Source organism: Apteryx mantelli, chromosome 17 (genome assembly GCF_036417845.1).
Source record: "Apteryx mantelli isolate bAptMan1 chromosome 17, bAptMan1.hap1, whole genome shotgun sequence".
NCBI classification, from domain to species: domain Eukaryota; kingdom Metazoa; phylum Chordata; class Aves; order Apterygiformes; family Apterygidae; genus Apteryx; species Apteryx mantelli.
Window position 1 is genome coordinate 14,874,248 of NC_089994.1, and position 19,023 is coordinate 14,893,270.

The 19,023-nt window shown below is 42.1% G+C and overlaps 1 protein-coding gene across 1 annotated transcript in view; it reads right to left on the reverse strand.

The window, feature by feature from the left end:
* The window catches only part of LOC106489907 (transmembrane protein 132B-like), a 148,761-nt gene that overhangs the window by 40,431 nt on the left and 89,307 nt on the right, over positions 1-19,023 (reverse strand). Inside the window, exon 3 of the mRNA XM_013949195.2 lies at positions 6,847-6,990. Within this exon, the coding sequence (XP_013804649.1) occupies positions 6,847-6,990 (144 nt within the window). The remainder of the gene's footprint in view (positions 1-6,846; positions 6,991-19,023) is intronic.

Sequence of the window (19,023 nt, forward strand, 5' to 3'; positions counted from 1 at the left end):
CTTGCAAATTACAAGTGCTGGCTTTGTTTTCAGAGCTCCTGCATAAATAGCTGTATTTAACTTCAGGCAGAAGCTGCCTTCTGTAAACTGCCCAAAGAATGTGTTGTGGGCCTGCAGCAAGGAAGCGTTCCCAGAAATTCAGTATCATCTAACTTAGATAACCACAATATCCCTCCCTCTTGTCTTTTAAACAACAAACAAACAGGTTCGTTGAAATAGAAGATCAATTAAAATGGCTTAAGCCAGCCTGAACTATTTGCTTAGTGTCCAGCAAGTGGTCTGGTTTAACTCCCACTCGCCCTATGATAAGTGCGAATAGGTGCACTGAAATTACAGGAGATACAAAGCAGTAAAGTGAGCACAAAGAAGAGGCAAATCATGCAGGCTGAGACTGAATTCTGTCCCAGTGATGCGAAAGACCATGCGGAAACAGCCCGTGTGCCCCAGAGTCCTCTGGGCCCAACTCAATCCGTAAAGTCCTAGCAAAGGAACCAAGCTGTACCAATACATACCTTTTGCTTGGACATTTTAGAGTTTAGCCCAGACCAAGATGGCATCTGCCACACAAGGACTTGCCATGTCACTGAAAAACTACAAGGCTGACAAGCTCGCAGCCTCGGGGCCCTCACAAATAAGGGAGGTTGCCTTCCCCCTTAGTCCGTGCTAACGCTGGGTTGCCACCCTGGAAAAGAGGGCTAAATGTGTTCAGATAATGTGTTCAGCGTCTGGGATCCAGGGCTGGAAACACTGCTCTGGGCCCCGACTAACCACGGCAAGGACACCTCCAGGACAGGGACGTTTGGAACAGCTATGAGAGAAATGCGGCAGGGCTTTCTGCCTTTGGTGGAAAGGCTCGTTCCCAGATTTACTGCTTATCTTTATGCAGGTCTTAAAGACTGGGATGTGCGAAACTTCCCCAGAACTATAACACTGCCAGAGCTCTGCTCCAGGTGACATGGTCGCGGCGCCTTGACGTAGCTGCTGTGCCGGAGTTAGAGATCGCTGTGCCCAGGGCTGTTGTATAAGGTCCCGTCTCACCCACCTGCTTTTTGCCTGGAAGAGGGAGGAACCCTCCCCAGATTCGTTCTAGTTCTGTCTACTACCTTTCCTGCCTTTCTTACCCTATTTTTACTGCACATTAGATAAAGCCTGGCTGGCTGCTGCTAGGAAAATTAGGTTTTCTATTGTTTTAACATTAATTATGGAGAGTTCAAGATAAGGTTTGTGTTAGAAAAGTAGGGGGTAGGAATGGTTTGAATTTGACTTCCATTATAATTAGACAGGAAATTATGAAAAGGTGTAAAATAATTCTTTGAAGTGCTTTCCTCTAGCAAGCTAACAAGGAAAGCGCATTCTCGCGCAGACGGGGCTCACGGTATATTACTGAAGCACCATTGTTTTTAATGCAGGCCTCTGCCTGGGCACATTGAGCCTGATTTTATTGCACTTCCCATGTGGGCAGAAATCAGCAGAGTGAGGCCCCCCGACTCCCTTCTGTTCAATTGAGGGCCCTTTCTGTTGCAAAAAAATTAGGCTAAATTAGTCCACGGTGTCACTCCATGGAAGCCATTTGAATTGCTGCACAGATTAATTGGAAACATCAGTCAATCTCTGCGTAACTTGCAAAGGACACGAAAATATGACTAATCTAAGAATGAATTAATTGGGCAGCTGCTTCCCTTTCATTTGTACGCTACTGAGATAAACATTTGGAGTAAGAAACTGTCCTCATTATAATTCCCTCACTTGACGCTGCGTTGTGGGTGATGTTTACGACTATCATGTAACTATAATGTTGCCGGAGTTTTTCTTCATATGAAATTACTATGGTGCAGACTTTTAAAGGCACTTTTACAGGGATGAAAAAGGAGTGCATTGACCTTGCTTGGAGCATCTCAGCAGCCGTAGGGATTGACTGTGCCAAAGTCCCTCAGATTAGACTTCCCTCTGCAACGCAACCATCTCTAGGGGCTCCCTCCATCAGCACCGTTGGTCTAATTCCTTCTTTCCCTCCAGCTACAACGCAAAGGCCAGTGGGGAGCAAGTGAGAGCCACAGGAACAGGCCATCAAAACTTCAGCAGTGCTTTACGCTTCCTGGCAGGATGGACGAGCAAAGGAGCTGCCTGCCACGCTACAACTACTTTAATCTTTTTCCTTTAAAGTTTTCTCCCCCACTTACAAAGACTGAGGCCCCATGGCGCAGCATATGTACAGAAAAGGTCCCTCCATCACGCTTACAACTCCTTTATCTCTCTGTTTTACCCGTCACCAGAGCAGCCGAATAATTTCTGCATAAATCTGATCACATTTCCACCACTCTTTCCAGTCTCATAACCCCATTTAGCACTGGTTGCAGGAAAAGCAGGGACACAGGGAGAGAAGTCCTTTAAGTAACTCCATGGCAGAAGACCAGTGAAGCTAGTGGGACTCCAGTGGAGATAAGGATTTTGTCCATTCAGAGTTAACAGCAGCACTAGCAACGGAGAGAAGGCAGGGGCTGGGAAAAGGATGTATTTTGCAGCCTTGTTTGCATATAAGGAGGTGAGATTCCAAGAGGAATGAGTGATTTACCCACAGTCACACAGGAAATCAGCAAGAGAGATGGAAATTAATGCCGAGAAGCATTTAGTGCCTTAATCATAAAGCCAATCTTTTCCCTCAAATGCCAACAGTATTAAGTGTTCCTTTTCAATGACGGAATAAGCATGGGAGTTTCACTGACTCAGAGTAATGTTTCCATTTAAAATTTTTAGAGGGTAGCCACTAGTTAAAACAGTCAGTCAATATTATAACCTATGCCCTGTGCACCAGCAAGAATATAAATAAAATAGTGGGAACTGCAGTCCAACCAAGCAAGTTTACCTGTAAAACTCCTTTAAGGGTCAGGTCACACTAAGGTCTGAAAATGGAAAGTCAAAAAGTAATGCATGTATTTTGTTATATTTACCGCTAATTATATAGGCTTTGAAATATGTAGACTGAAATATTCTCTTGCTCGGAAGCTATTAAACTGTTAGACTGGGGGAATATATTGCTTAGAATAGGAAAGATTCACATCCCTTGTCTACAAATAAATCACTTGCACATCATCTATCTACTTGACTGTCTCTGAGTAGTATTTATATCAACATGGTATCTAGGTAGCTGTCCAGAAAAGCACACTTAGTAATACCTATGAAGAGATAACAGCCTGGACCAGAGTCTGTTTTTATTTAAACTACCTTGAATACATTGTGGCTTAATTGAAAATAATGGTGTTACAGCAGTAATCAAAGAATTGTCTCGTTAATCGTCTATTAAATCATTATCTATTAAACAGAAATAAAAGGTTAAAAACACAACACTTTCTGTTCTACCCAAAAGAATATGAATATCTCTCAAATTACAAAGAAACAATAAAGCCAGAAATAACAGTGAAAAGAAGCTCAGGATTGGGCAATTACATCCAAAATGCCTGACAACTCTTATTAGAGGGTTTAGCACAACGACTTATATAGAAAAGGCAACACAAATCTGGAAGCAAAGTCAATGCTGACTTTACCAAAGGGGCTTGTAAAGGGAGTATGCATTTTTCTGAAAAAATACAGGCACATAAACCCTGTACTAAATTTAATTTGAATAATTAATTGTAATGGATTCAATCTTGCAACCAATATATATATTTCCAGTTAAAAAATCATGCCTGAACAGCATTCAGTCTGATAGCCTCTCACAGTAATTTAGGACTGAAATCCATTATAAGGATGCTGTAATTTTCACAAAAATAACATTATTCCCAATTTGAGACTTTTTATATCACTAGGATGAGGCAAGATGAACTCAGTGAAGACCACGTTCAGACCTCTTGGTTTTGTTCATTAAATCAATACATTACAGAGTTGGGTACCAGGTCTGGACAAAGAGTCCCAGAGGCATTCTCTGCTGTCAGGTGATTTGATGCCCAAATAATTTCACAAAACAGGCAAATGAAGACCTGATTTATACCCGACTTAGTCGCTAAGAAAAGTCGCTAAGAGAAGGAAAATATAGTGCAAGTCTTGTAAAAACTGTGCAGAATTTTGGCCTGTGTCTTGGTCTGCTTTATCCAAAGCCATTGAAAGGAATGGGAAGACACTCATCAACTTGAAGGCGCTTTGGAGCAGGTCTTTAATTCCACCTAAAAATACAACCCCTTTTGAAAAGCAAGAAAGGAAGGTGGTCAGAGGGCAAGAGCTTTGCTTTCTCAAAGTCTATAAATTCACAGCTGCAACTGGAAATCTCGTCTCTGCTCACAGAGGTCATGTCAAGCCTTGTTTAGTTGCCAGCTCCAGTGGACCTTTTAAATTTGGGAACCAGAACAACTTCACGCCCAGCTTTGACAGTATATCCATATGCACAACTGCTGCTTGAACTAAATGGACTTTAAACAGACAGTGTTTTGAAATGCAACTCTCCCTGAAGTCTGCATATGTTAACTTTAGTAGTGGAAGAGGAGGGGGAGTCCTTTTCCTGACCTTTCACTATCTCGTTCAATCCAATGTTCTCTAAAAACAGCGAGTCCTAGAAATACTAGAAACTCAATTAATACAAAGGTAAGTCCAAGTAAACCATCTTTTAGAACTGTATCTGATTTTCTGAAGTGCAAAAAAAAGACAACCTCAGCACTATGCTGATGATATATAACTTGGTTCTTGAGTTTACAATGTGAGCAATTCATTATGAACTGATAAATAATAGCCACTAATCAGATAAGAATAACAATATGGTACATAGCAAAACAAAAGAACATCAAAATTTATTAAGATAGACTGCTCCTTTGAAAGCTAAGTTAGAAATAAACAAAGATATTCATTCCTGTTCCTTCTGGTAAGGCCTTTCTTAGATTACCAGAAAAAGAAAATGTGATTTTTCTGTACCCATCTAATATATAGGGGAAAATACAGAAGCTAGAACACAGGTTAGAGACTTGAGAGACCTGCTCCGTGATGGACTGTGGTTAAACTTTGGAACAGTCACTTCCATGAAAAAGAAACATTCCACTGACCTCCTCTGCAAAACGCTTTGGGGGTTGTAAAGTGCTAGGCATCGCAATCGTGAAACTAAGCTCCAAGCTACCAACTCCTCCAAGGATTCAGTGGCACAACCGCCTCTGTTCAATAACTCCAATCTTATTTATGAATGATCTGCCTTCATGATATATAGAGATAAATCTTCATCAAAAAAGCTGGAAGCAAGTAGATGTTGCCTGACTAAGGCTTTCACCCAAACAGAAACCGATTTTGCCTTTCCTATAGCTACCTAGGATCGCGTGGATGAGATCCTTCATCTAATGGTCTCAGAGAGAGGAAACCTGCTACAAAATGTAAAGTTACAAAACAAGTTCTTTAACTGCAAAGGAATTTCTTTGTTGTTGGAACTGAAATGCAATGAGATTTTGTTTGTTTTAGAGGATGTAATTTATTCCAAAACAATGTAACAAGCTCATTCAGAATTGTCAAAAATAAGAAGGTGAATGTTTTGTTCCAGCATATGGTCTTCAAAATAAATAGCAGCTTTGCTGTGTGCATTTCTTTAGCCAGTTAAGAGAACATGAAAAATTATCTGACAAAGTACAAGCTATCTATTAGAACCTTTGTAGTTTTATCCACAAAGAGGTTACACTGATAAGTTAAAAGCACACAGGTCTAGGATGTGGGTTTCAAATGCAGGCTGAAGAGAACTTACAAAAGTGACCAGAGCTGGAACGTATTCAGACATGATTCAATTAATAGTTAGAATACCAGAAGGAGCTTGTTTCTTGAAAGCTACAGAGAGAGTTTATAATAATATCTACAGGTTATAGGTTTAAAAAGGATGAGTACACCAGCCTATTTTTATAGCATTTATATACAACATACTGTACTTTCCTGGAATGGAGGCAAAGAAACCACCATGCCAGGTCTACTCTTTTAACCTTCATGGAGGTTAAAAAAAAAAAAAGCCTACATGAAAGACATTGTACTCATTTATGAAGTTTATCTAAAACCAAAAGAAAATCCCCAGACCCAAACCACATAATAATACAAATAAATCCATTAAAGATATTCAAAAATACCCTTTTTATGCCTAAATAATGAGTTAAAAGCTGATAAAAAGTCATGAAATAGTGTCATAAGTCACGTAGTCAATGCCTTGATAAAGCCACATTAAAGCTATTTTCATCTCAGTGCTGGGGAGTGAGAACCAGCTGAACACATTATATTTGAAAGAAAAGCATTGTTTAAAAACTCCCAGATCTTGTTTTAAGAATTTTTGCGATATGGTTGTCATTTTCTATTCTCCGACCTGCTCCTCCAGATTTTGGCACAGTTCAGTATCTATATTTATGAGAAAATCCTGATTGGAAAGCAGGCAATGCAGTCAGGAGTCTGCAGGAAACTTTGCTGCACACTGTTACAATATACTGCCTTATTACTATTTAATAATGGATGCAGAAAAGCCGCACCATAATGAAGATCCCTGTGTGGCGAGTTGACTTTTCCCCAGTGGGACGCCTCAGCCAACACACTGCTCATCAGCGCTGGCTGGCTAGCGGAGGAGGACCAGGACTGCGCTCTCCGCCTCACCAGCCCTCTCTCCCACGCCATATGGAGAGCACCGGCACAAACAGCTCCGCATCAGGCTGTGGAAACGTGCTAAACCTGCACAACCTCTGGAGACCAAACCCCGTGTTGCACAGGGGAAACAACCCTCCACTGCACAAAACCCCAAGACTGCTAAAGACGGGTTCATGTGAAAACTGGAATTTGGGCTAGGTGCCCATATGGTGATGGCAGAGGAGAAAAAGGTGAAACGCCGTTATTCTCCCCCTCGTTTAGCTGCCTTACCTTTATGACGTCTTCATCTGCTGATTGGCATTCAGCGGACTCGGAAACATCGACCACTGCCCCATCCTCCTGCACGGCAACAACCTTGACTGGAACAGACACCGTTTTGCCCGTCAGGATGGCTGTGTTAAGGACTTCTGTGTCCTGTATGCACACACAAACAAGGGATGGATGTTAGAGAAGCGTAAAGACATAAGAATGCCAGTGGGGTCAGACCGATGAACCAAACCCTGCCTCTGACAGCGGCCAGGAATGGGCAGAAAAGCACATAGAGAGTGATCCATCCTTGCAAATGCCCTTTGGATGCCTGGCAGTCAGTGGTTTAATAACTTCCGGAGCCAAAAGTTGTGTCTAGCCCGTCATGTTTTGCTCTTAGCAGACATACGGACTTACTCTTTCTGAGCCCATTTATGGGTTTGGCTGCTGTGGCAAGAAAATCCATAGTGCAATCATGCAAGAGGGCACATCTGCAGCTTGGCAGAACCACAACCTTGTTCAGGCACAATCTTCAGAAGGTGCCAGCAACTCTTCCCACCCGTATGTCCCAAATCATGCCAGTGATTTGGGAGGTGATAATCAAGCATTTACAATAACAGCATTTCTACCCTTACTGTTCCAGCTTACAGAGTTGTCAGTTAAACACTTTCCCTTTTTTGGACTTAAATACATGATGAGAAAAGCTATGCATGAGGTGAGCTACTACCAACTAGGCAATGCCGTATACAAGTTTTTTAATCTTTCCCCATCAAAATCCCACCTAGAGATGTTTTACCCCATTTATCTCTACTCCTGATGAATTCACAGCTCTGGCACACTAATGACTCCATTAACACAGCCTTCCTCCACATCTCAGTGTGGCTGCAGTTTGATTAATTACTCCAAATGAGTTGCTACAATCGGTCCCTGCCTTGCGTAAGTAGCTAGGCAGATTGGAGGGGAAGAGCCTACAGAGGCCTTTAGAGGAGCTTGCCTCTGTTTAAGCAGTGCTTACTGCCAGGCCCAGAACCTGATACAAGTGTGTGGCAAGGAACGGTCTCTGCTTTCTTTCACAGAGGTTCAGCCTCAGCCTTCTAGAAGAGCCTGCAATAGGAAATACTGCTTTAAATCAATTTGCTTTTCATTTTTCAGCTTCCATAAAACTAATTGCTTGTCAGCTGGAAGAAAAAAAAAAAGGTTGCTTCCAACTAATCTAACTTTAAACTCCATGATTAGAATTGGTAGAAGAAGAAATGGATTTTAGCGAAAAATTTGATAGCAGCTTGCATAAGTATGGAGATACATTCACTATCATTTGCTTGTCTGCTAGCTAGATTGATAGAAAATAATGGGCATTGACCACAAGCTAAAGACAGCTGGAGAAGACCAATAAATAACTGCAACTAAGATGTATTATTAATCAATATTAGGAAACTTCTACAAAAAGGACCCTGAATTAAATGAGTTCAAGTACTAATACCACTAGTGCCAGCTAACTAATATAGTCTACTAGATCTTTATGGGCAGTCATGTTCCAGAAAAGCACTTAAGCGTGTACTTGACTCCATTTCTGTTCAGAACAGCACTAAAAGTACGTGCTCAACTTGACACTTAGACTTCAATGTGATTTAAGCATGTGTTTAAGTGTTGTCCTGAATAGAGATGCTTTTCTGAATAATACCTCATGAAATAAATATATGATCTCTGTTCTGCTCTCTGCGAGCCACAAACCAGATGTTTTACACAGTAAATGACTGTCTAGTTTTTGTTTATGCTGAATGGGCTCATTTATAACCAGCTGCCATCCATGAGGGAGGGAGACTGGGAGAGGGAGAGAGAAACATGTGACAGAAGTGAAAGGGTGAAAGAACAACTGCAAAACCTTTTACAAAGTCAGGGCTTAGAATAAAACTAAGGAGAAAATGCATTGCCATGTGAAAAGAAAAAATCAGATGCCTCTCAGGCAGAATGAGGTTGCGTAAGACAGATAAAGACAAACCAAGGGTGCTTCATCCACAACTATGTCAGAGAAGAGGTAAGTTAGACTTACCAGACCAATGCAAACATCCCATAAATCCTAAGCCATCAATCTGATATAAACATATGCCATATACATGATTTAGACAAGGAGGCTCTGTATCAAAATGCTCCCAAAAAGCAGTTTGGCAGCATACGATTTCTAAACCATTCTTCAGCAACAGAGATTCTTCTTCAGTGCATCAGGGGAAACAGTATTTTTGCCAGCGTCACAAAAATTGCCGCTAATTCTACTTCCAAAACACTTTTTGTTAGCACAGCCATGTAACTTGTGTGTGTCAGGGGCAGGGGGTGTCTGTATCCAATTACAGTCCGAGCCAAAGCCCTGCTGAGCCAGAGATGAAGTCCTGCTTTTGACTTCAGTGGACCTTGAATCAGGTTCACAACAGGCCTGAAGCCATTTCTCCCTTGCTTTTTGTGCTACCCGTTGCGTCACCCTCCTGGAGACCTTCACGCGTGACGCAGGACAACCAAGGCCCATGGCTTCCTTCTCAACCGCCGGACGCCGACGCTCCGAAGGGCGGCGCAAAGTTTGCAGAGGGTTTGAATCCGAAGGGGGACGCCGCGCGCCAGGGCAAGGGCTGCGCGGGGCCACCTCGGCAGCCCTCTCTCCGGGGGGCTCTGAAATATGCCCACCGGGAGCCTGACACAAGCGCTGCCCTGCACCGTCCTTCCTTCTCGGCGGGTGCAGAAACCCGCGGTGCTAATTAGCCTCACAAAAACTACACTTCAATTGTATGCAATTCTACTACAGAAATCAATATTTCAGATGCCTGATGCCTGGACCGAGTGTTACACAAGTATAATAGGCTGCGTAAAGACCTTTCTAAGAGCTCGCTATTTATAGACTGCAAAAATATATTTCCTCTGAGGAAGAAATATGAAGGCAGAACTGAACTAATTGACTGTCCATTAGATTTATAAACAAACTTTTTTTTTTAGTGCATCTTCAACAAGTAATAGCATTTCATCTAGATTCTATTAGGCTTGTTTTATATTGCCATGATAGGGTTTACTGCAGAAAAAAAAAAAACACCTGAATTTATGATACCTGTGCTGGTTATTACTGACAGCAGCTGAAACCCAGAAAGGGATAACAGCTCTGATTTACACGGGCAGGTCCTCCCCCGCGGCACAGCTTCCCTGCAACATCCACAACAACGTCCAGGGATCGCCAGCCCAAACCTCTCGCCCTAGGCGCCACAGGTCCCAGAGGAAAAAACAGGAATCCCTTTTTCCTGTTTCTTCAGTGAAGGGTTTCAGTTGCGATATCTTGTTCAAACCCTGGAATTCAAGCAGCCCGGGTGAGCGCTGCGTGTTCGTACTGCAGGCTCGAGCCCTGCATAATAATTGCGTGCACGTTTATCTCCAGCTCCTTCTCCGTACCTGAATGCATTAGCACTTCAGCGGAGCTCTTCTTAATTACAACTGTAACCTGCTAATAGCATTTCTTTGTTGTCTGAAGGAATCTACTTCTTATCCAGCCTAGGCTAAATTAAAATTTAATACAACATCAGGTCGCAACAGAACTAGGAAGCAAATGACAGCTGTTTAATTAAAACCTAAAGCTGATTAGATGGCACTACTGAGAGAAATACTCAAGAGGAAGAGCAGAAAACTACTGAAACTCAAGGCCAGGATAATGACTTTATTAAAATATGAATAAACCCTGCGCACAGCCACGGTAAATGTTTGACAACTCATTGCTTTGGACAAATGGGGGGGAAATGTGAATGGGAGACTTGTCAAGAGTCATGATAAAGCTGTGATTACCAACACCGCCATTAACCCCGTACAGATGGTACCAGAAGCAGGGATTATTGAGGAATGAGTGCAACGGGTACGCGCGAACCCCTTCTAGGAAGTCCGGCCACAAAGGTCCCAGTAACCAGGCTTTACACAGCACCGCTCCGGAGGACGAGGCTCTCCCTGCAACGCACGCAGCGTGGGCTGCAGAGGGGATCTCTGACCAACAGGTACCTGCGCCCACGGGCAGCTCCCCGCATCCGGCGCCATACGGCTGCCCTGCAACGCCCGGGCTGCCTCCCCAGCCCGCGGCTCTGCCTACCGCAGCTCACCTAAGCACCGCGAGCAAACAGCGATACAGTTTCTCCCCTTCCTGGTTAAAAAACAGAGACACAGAGAAATAAATTAAGCATCTTACGAGAACCATCTCGGGAGCCAGGACCTGGATGCAGGTTATCTACAGCCCAGCCTAGAGCCTCCACTGCACCTTTCCTGCCCGCGGGAGCAGCCTGCATCCCTCTCCCTTCCACCCCGTCTGGCCCAATTTGCTCTGATGGATATCACCCTTGTGATTAATGCATAAGCTGGATGGGGTTTTTTAGAGGTTAACAAAACATGCTGCAGTACAGTAAACCCAATAAACACTCAATGGTAAATCAGGAGGGAAACCTAAAGCCAACCCTATTCTGCTGACAAATGTTACAGCTAAATGCCTTTTGGCATTTAGTGGAAATGACTGTCTTTAGTGAAGAAGGCATAGAGCTGAAACATTTGTCTGCAGAATTGCATTCCTTCATTATTATTTTTTTCCCCAGAGTGTACCTCGTGAAAATACATTTGTAATATTAGAAGGCATCCTGAGGAACCAGTCCTCCCGCCTGGTAATGGCATCTCTTAAAAAATGTAAATTACAGGGCAGATTTTGGCATGTGGGCTGGGCTGGGTTTTTTTTTTTTTTTTTTTTTTTGATAAATTATTCACCACATTTTTCTTCAGATCAAAGAGCAAGGCAATATAAGTCCATTAAGCAAGCTTAATATATAAATTAGATGCTTTGCTGAAATTATTATAATCCAAAGCAATTCTCCTGTACTTTTTCCCCCACATAGCTGGATACTGTTTTAGGTTTCCAATACATATTAATGAAGCCTGGTTGGTAGAAAGCTATTTATATTTGCCACCATTATATCGGTTGTGACTCACAGGTAAGATTTACCATTTTGTCACCCAAGGGTGAGAATGTACAACAGGAATTATATGTTTGTTAAACATTAGAAAACATTTACAACCTTCCAAAGCGCTCACATAGTTCTAGCTTTAGTCTCCACCAACTCCAGCAGCTAGTGGAGCCGCGGGCTGGACCTGGCGCTCCTCACCCACCCATGGTTTAACTGAAGCCATCAGAGGCTGCACAGGCAAAAGGCATTAAATTACAAACCCTTATAAAGGGCTGAATGGTGATTAAATCCATGTTCTGCAAACAGCCCTAATCACGGCAGTGGAGCCACTCGTGGAATCGGTATTATTACCAAGTTCTCAGGTGTCCCGCGTCGGGCCCAAAGGATAACCCCGCACGAGTCCTCCTGCCCCGATGATCACTTGTGTCGCTAAAACGTCGTTGCCGCTCCTCCCCACCCTTTCTCCATTTCTGGCTGTTTCCTCATTTCAGCTTTTTATAAAGTGCATCGTCCTTAGGAGCGATCAGTTATAACAGATGGTAAATCACAAATACCACAGGCTATCACGTCAAAGTTAAAGGTCATCCTTTATCTTCTTTGTTTACCCATATAATAGCTTTACTTCATATTGGGATCCCTACAGAAGAACAGGCAGGTGTATATATTCTGCAGGAAAAATTAATTACTGCACTGTAGATTGAACCATACACAGAGGTCCTTAACTGACCCTTACAGAACAATGTAAGCAGCGACTATTAGCCTAATTGAATATTATTCTGGATGTATATTACAGCATGTGCTGCAAAAACAATTTGCTACAGCACAAATGTGCATTATACAGAGGCAAGTTTCCAATGTGGAAACTTGTTTCCTAACTTTTCTCCTCGCCCCAAATACACTGAAGGAAGTTCTTTCCTTAGCACAGTGTACATGGCACAACGCTACCAGCCAGAGCGGTAATTTTAGCTTGGAGTTCGTGGAGACTAAAGCTGAGATTTATGCCATCTCTATGTTTTTTTATGAAGGAAATTCAACTCATTTTGAGGTTTATGTAGGATGAATAAGCAAAACCTGCTGCTGAGGGAGAAACCTGATTAGAAGCGCAGATACTGTCATATCTATGACCTGAGGCAGTTTTATTTGATTTTTTATAACTCAGAACAGATCTGTCCCCATCAAGTGAAGGCTCAGAACGCAGCCTGATGCACTTGGCAGAAGTAATTGCAGCCTGTCAGCCAGTCTCCACTCTTCCAGCTAAGTAGCCCTGCCTTCTGCATGAGCAGAGGACCTTTCCCAAGACCGGGCTCAGGCTATTTCACTTCAGCCCATTATGTCCCAGTACAGTTTATTCTCCAAATGAGCTGTGTTAAACATCATGACACCACTGCTCCGAAGTGCACGCTTGAGGAATGGGAAATTTTCACAGCTGGAGAGTGGGTATCATGCATCTAATTTTAGTTGTCTGCACAGAGAACAGACACAAAGATCTGTAGGCTTGGGTTTCAGCACCTTTTAGGATACCAAGAAACAGCGGACCTAAAGTCAGCCAAAAACTTTATGGTAAATTGTGCCGTCCAACTCCACTGGAATTTACACCTACGTGTTTTTTTTCCCTTGTATTCCAGAAACACACGATATGTTTTGTGGGTTAATAAAATCGCAGGCTATCTCCAGTTGAAATCAAGCCCCTAAATTCAAGAGTATTCAAAATGGATAGAGATGTATGCTCAGATGCAATTCCACGAGCCTCAGTACAAACCAAAACACAGTTAATTCTTTTCAAATGGCCACAAAACAATCATCTCAACACTCCTCAAAGGCATTGTTTTTTCCATAGAAAAATCTAGGGAGGCCATGGTTTGTCCAGTGTAAGAAACACAACTAATGGATTCACTTGAGCACCAGCAGTAGTCAAAGACACAATTTTCTGGCTAACCTGAAATTTTGTCCCTGTATCTTTGCTCCAGTTCCAGTTTAAGAATATTCAGCAATGTTTTAGATAGCCGGTTTCTTTCCCACCCATCATAATTTCTTTCTTAGCAGGCTGGAGGGAGGGGTTTTTGGAGGCAATTCTACGCCACTGGTGCAATGGGAGAGTTGGCAACTCACCAGCTTGAAAAGGCTTCAGCTTCACAAGTGCAAAACCACAGACATTGAAACATAAGGTTGCATATCACATGAGTTTACTGCTGCAATCTGTGTGCTCATCATCTACCATGACTGCTACCTGGGCAGAAATCCATGTCCTTCTGTAATAACAGCTGTTTAATGTTATAGTAAAATGCACAAATTAATATACAGCATGTCTGCACATGACTTCGCATCCTGCAGCAACATCCTCTCATGGAGAGAGCACGAGTTTTCTCTCTGCTTTGCTTCAGACATGGCAACTTGCTTCGTTAGGCCATTCACAAAGTGGCTATGGCTTAATAACACATATTCACGAGCAGGACGAGGTATGTGGGAAAGTGACTGCGACATTTTTCAAAGTCCTTTGAAATCCTCCGACAGACAACACTGCCATCTAGAATTTGCTAGAGGGGGTTCAGGAGAACTGGATTTTCTGTCTTGTCCCTCAGCATAGTTCAAATACTGGTGTAAAGCCAGAGCTCATAATGTACCAATACATTTATTAAAGAACCATATTTTCTGGACAGAACTAGATGCACACACTTATTAACTATGTTTGAGAAGTGCATTATGGAGTTTAAAATGGAAAGGAGATATGTTGGATGCTCACATCCATCGTCCTGCAAAGAGAGGATCTGGAGGAACGTGGATCTGACAGGAAAGACCTGTGCTTATCCCAAAGAAGCAATTTTTTTTTTCCTTGAAGATGGTCTGTCTTATCTGTAAGGCCCAGATTGCTGTACTTACTAACTTCACCTGTTCAAGTAATTTCATGGGCTCCAATTCGACTGCTCACAGGATGTAACGCATATACACACATGCCGCTGCAGGACCGGCTTTTCCAACAGCAAACACTGTGGGAACAGCCTCTTTCCCACTGCCTGCTCTCCCTCAGAAAGGCTCTTCTCCCCCTCCCAAGTGCCTACGGCAGGCGATTCATTCTCTGGCTGTTCCTGACTTTGCCACATATCTTAGGACAGCGTAAGCGACACTTTGGAAGTTTTATCTCTCTGCATCGCCTCTTCAAAGGGCTCAGATGTCTAGTTTAGACTTGATGTCTAGAAATAGTGGAGCGAAAGACTATCCCTTCCCGCTTTCAAAATTATAAACATTAACATTTTTTACACCACTGCATGTTTCCTAGCAGCTACACAGACTTCACAGATGATGCAGTGGTGCTCTTCGTCTCCTTCACTTCATAAAGCTGCCTGCTGCTATATTCGATGTACTGAAAATAAAAAACAGGAGAACATATCTGTGCCCAGTTCAGGCATCAGCCTTTACTATCCACGCAAACTCAGAGCTTTCTGGTGTTTTACCCACTGATTTTGGGAGCATCAGTCAAGTGTATGTTGCTCATCCTAACACTGCCATTCTCCTTGAACGAGTTTTCTCTCACAATTCCTCTAGCATTTGCTTTCCACTTAAACAAACAAACACGTCAGAAGATGCCTCCTGCATGTGTTTAGAACTGCCTGGAAATGTTTCTGTCAAGCAAGAAATATTGTTTCTTGACAAAAACCCAAAAAGCTTAAAAAATACATTTTTGAGCATATTTTCTTTTCAAAAAACTGAAATTAAATTGTCATTTTTTTTCAAATGACACTTATTTGAAGTGAGTTTTTGAGGATCTTCTAACTGATCTAAAGACTTTAGGGATTTTTTTTCCTTCACATACTTCTTCTGGGCTTGATTTTTGCTCTTCATTTTAATTTTTCAGACTCTTCACCTCGTACCTGTTCAAAAGCACTTGCTTGCTCCAACATGCCCCTATGTCTGATTGCTTCTTTTTCTGCTCAGCTTTTATAAAGAATGACCTCAATTTAATTCAAGCTTAGTATGAAATGCCTTTTTTTTGTTTTCATGATTGAATTTCTCAGTGAACTCTTGTGCAGTGTATGTATTTCCTGCAGACTAGGACAGTATCATCTGTGTGTTTCAAAAGTTGAATCGGTGCTTTTAGAACATCAGTATTTTTCCAGAGTCCATTAGTTTTTGGGAGACATATTCCCTCAAACTGAAGAAGGTTGCAAGAACATGTGAGCAAAAAACTTACTGACCAGATTCTGCACTCAGCTATACTGGCACAGGCGAGAGTAATCATGTTAAAGACCATGAAGTTACACAAATGTAGAAGTCCTATGAAATCAGAATCAAACTATTTCATTTGACATCTTTTCCTTTGTCTTTCATCTGTTCAAAAAATGACATATTGAATGTTTTATATAAATTACTACTTATAGTATCTTCTCTTTCCACACCACTCTACAAAAACAGTTCTCACCTCTGCAAAAGACAACAGAACAATTATCTCCATTTTATAGCTAAAAGAACTGAGGCAGAAGAAATCCCACCAGGCCAGGTAGATACTGAATCCATATTCCCTATGTCCTATGTCCACACTTTATCTGCTAGGTTACACTCAAACTTTTTGTCTTCAAGCTGTTGATTCTGGACAGTTTAAATACTGATTTCCACATCTTTCCTACTAAATGACCTTTTTGCATAGCAAGTAAATGCTGAACATGCAACATCCCAAACAGTTAGTTTATTGGTTGGTTAACTGAAATTCAGCTGTGCAGCAAAACAAAACACCAGTAGCTTTAAAGAAATATAGATGACTACATAAAAAGCAACCAGTAACAGATGAAAGGAAGGAAAAAAGGACTCTGTCGCCTTAAGTGGAAAATGATAATGGCATACTAGCATGTACTCTAATGCCACAGAGGGTTGGAATCACTCTTGAGAAAATTACAGAACGCCTCTTAATATGAAAATATTGCAAGGTGCTCCATTTCGAGGGGCTTCTGATGTCATCTCACAAGTGCTTTGAAACGGGGCGAGACAATAGGAGACAAGGGGGATGACACTAATGTTTCCCAGGAACAGAAATGAAAAGTGACAGTATTATTGGTTTCTGATAGAAGCATTCTGTAAACAGACAAAGGTCTCCCACTTGTTATTCTATGAAAGCAAGTATGTACCAAAACACCAGCATGTCTCTTTGATACAGAGAATTTTAACAATGGCTCCTTGTCCTTACCCCTTGGCCCCCGAGGTCTTTCCAAGCAGGGACTCCAAAGTAGTTTCACTTTTAGTCTAATTGTAAGCTATATGGAAGGAGTGGCTTAGTTTTCTATCTTAACAAAAGGCACTGAAGGACAGAAGGAAAGATGAAAAAAGACCTTCTGTATTTGCTTCCACAATATTATCTTCATAATTACTCTTTACAACGCATTAAGACATTATTTAATTCAAACTTCTCAACCTATTCCTTTAGAACCTGCTACATTATGAGTAATGGGAAAAATACTGATCTTCCAGAAAGACAAACTAGGTACTGCAAGGGAGGCAAGAGACAAGCCCACTTCATGGCAAAGAATCTGCGTGCAAGCATCTGGCTCTCTGCTCCAAAACCTAACCATTGCCTCTGTTACTGACATATCCAGGTGGAGGAAAACATCTCCCATTTGCTGCCATTTTACTTAACGTGAGACACAAATGACCACACAGTCCAACTCACTTGCAAAGAGAATTTAGATCACCACTACTGAACTGTTCAAATGGAATGAATATTTGCTATTTGCCTCCATTAAGGAAATTTATCTTCCTTAAAATCGGCTGTGTTAACCATTCACTCCTTCCTCTCCCTCTGGAAATGGGCATATTTCCAAATGATAGCACAGTAGTTCTTCTTTTGCAGTACGGATTTCAAACTGTTTGCTGTTGTAAGGTGGGAGGAAGGGCAGGTCTAATGCCGTATTCCTTCTTGTGCTGCAGCTGATGGGGTCCTCTTGCTGCCTAGTCATTGCTCCTGCTAAGCAGACAGACAAATACAAGAGAAGGCACTTTTTTCAGAAGATGCAGCTTAAAAAAAGACATGTTTCTCCAGCATTTTGACACATTACCTTAGCAAAGGAATGACAAAGGAGGGGAAAGTGTTGCATCTAGAGGCCATCATAAATATTCCAGCTCAAAAGAACTTTCACTTGAAAGCACCTCTCTGCAATTACCACACAGACGAGAGCAGGCTCTCCTCACCTTGCACTTCTCCTTGGCCCCTTCCTTTCTTACACCTCGAAGTATTTGACCATGGTCTCCCTTCCTGATGGGATCTCACCTCCTCAGTGGTAGAAATGGGCTTCAACATGGGCCAGTACTTTCGCAGGTGACAAACGGGATGAAAGCAATATATCCTGTTTTTTTCCTCTTTCCAGTATTCCTAAAGTCCTATTTCAATCACCACCTGTGCCACAATTCTCTAGCCACCACCACTACATTTTTTCCGCTTTCCACATGTTTCTCCAAAAAAGGAGGGGCCCTGCATCTTACATGAACTGAATGAGAAATTCCCTCTGCGTGGTCTCAACACGCTCTTCTCAGCTTTTATAGGGGTAGTGCTTTAGGAATGAAATCGATGGTCACGTGGCAACTCAAGGGTGTTTATGTTAAAACCACTTCATGAAGGTGCCAACACAAAAGCGAGCGTAAGAAAGAGAGCACAGACGGCTCATCCTACACCTGGCCTTTGCCTTGCGCAGTCATTCAAATCCATCAAGTACGGCTCCCAAAGCCTGTCACAGCCCTGACAACGTTTTAAACACCCATTTTGCACAGGCATAAGTCTAATCAATTTAATGCGATGTGATCCATATCTACAATAGTCCCTTTGCATAACAACTCTTTCGAACTACTCTCTCATTCCCATGGTGCTAAATGCATCTTAAAACACAAAGGCTAGATTTAAACTTTTTTTGATAGCAAAATGTGGATGTGTCGGAAGGAAACTCTTAATGAAGAAGCAGCTACAGCAGAAACCACAAAACGTGTTACAGTAGCAGGAGTACTTTTAGATCATTAGAGGTGCATTGATGCCAGCAATTCTTCTGGTATAAAAACACTACAAAAACAAAGCTCCTGACCCACACTGTTACACTGAGAAAAGATTTTGGCATAAACCTAGTGAGAATACGCACCTACAAAAGCTAAGCCTGAGCCTTTGAGCCTGCTGGGATGAAGAAAGTCCACAGAGACAATTACTGCGAACATGGTGACTAAAGAATCTCATTTACACTGGTGCGATTTCAAATTTTCTGGGCAATAGAAATGA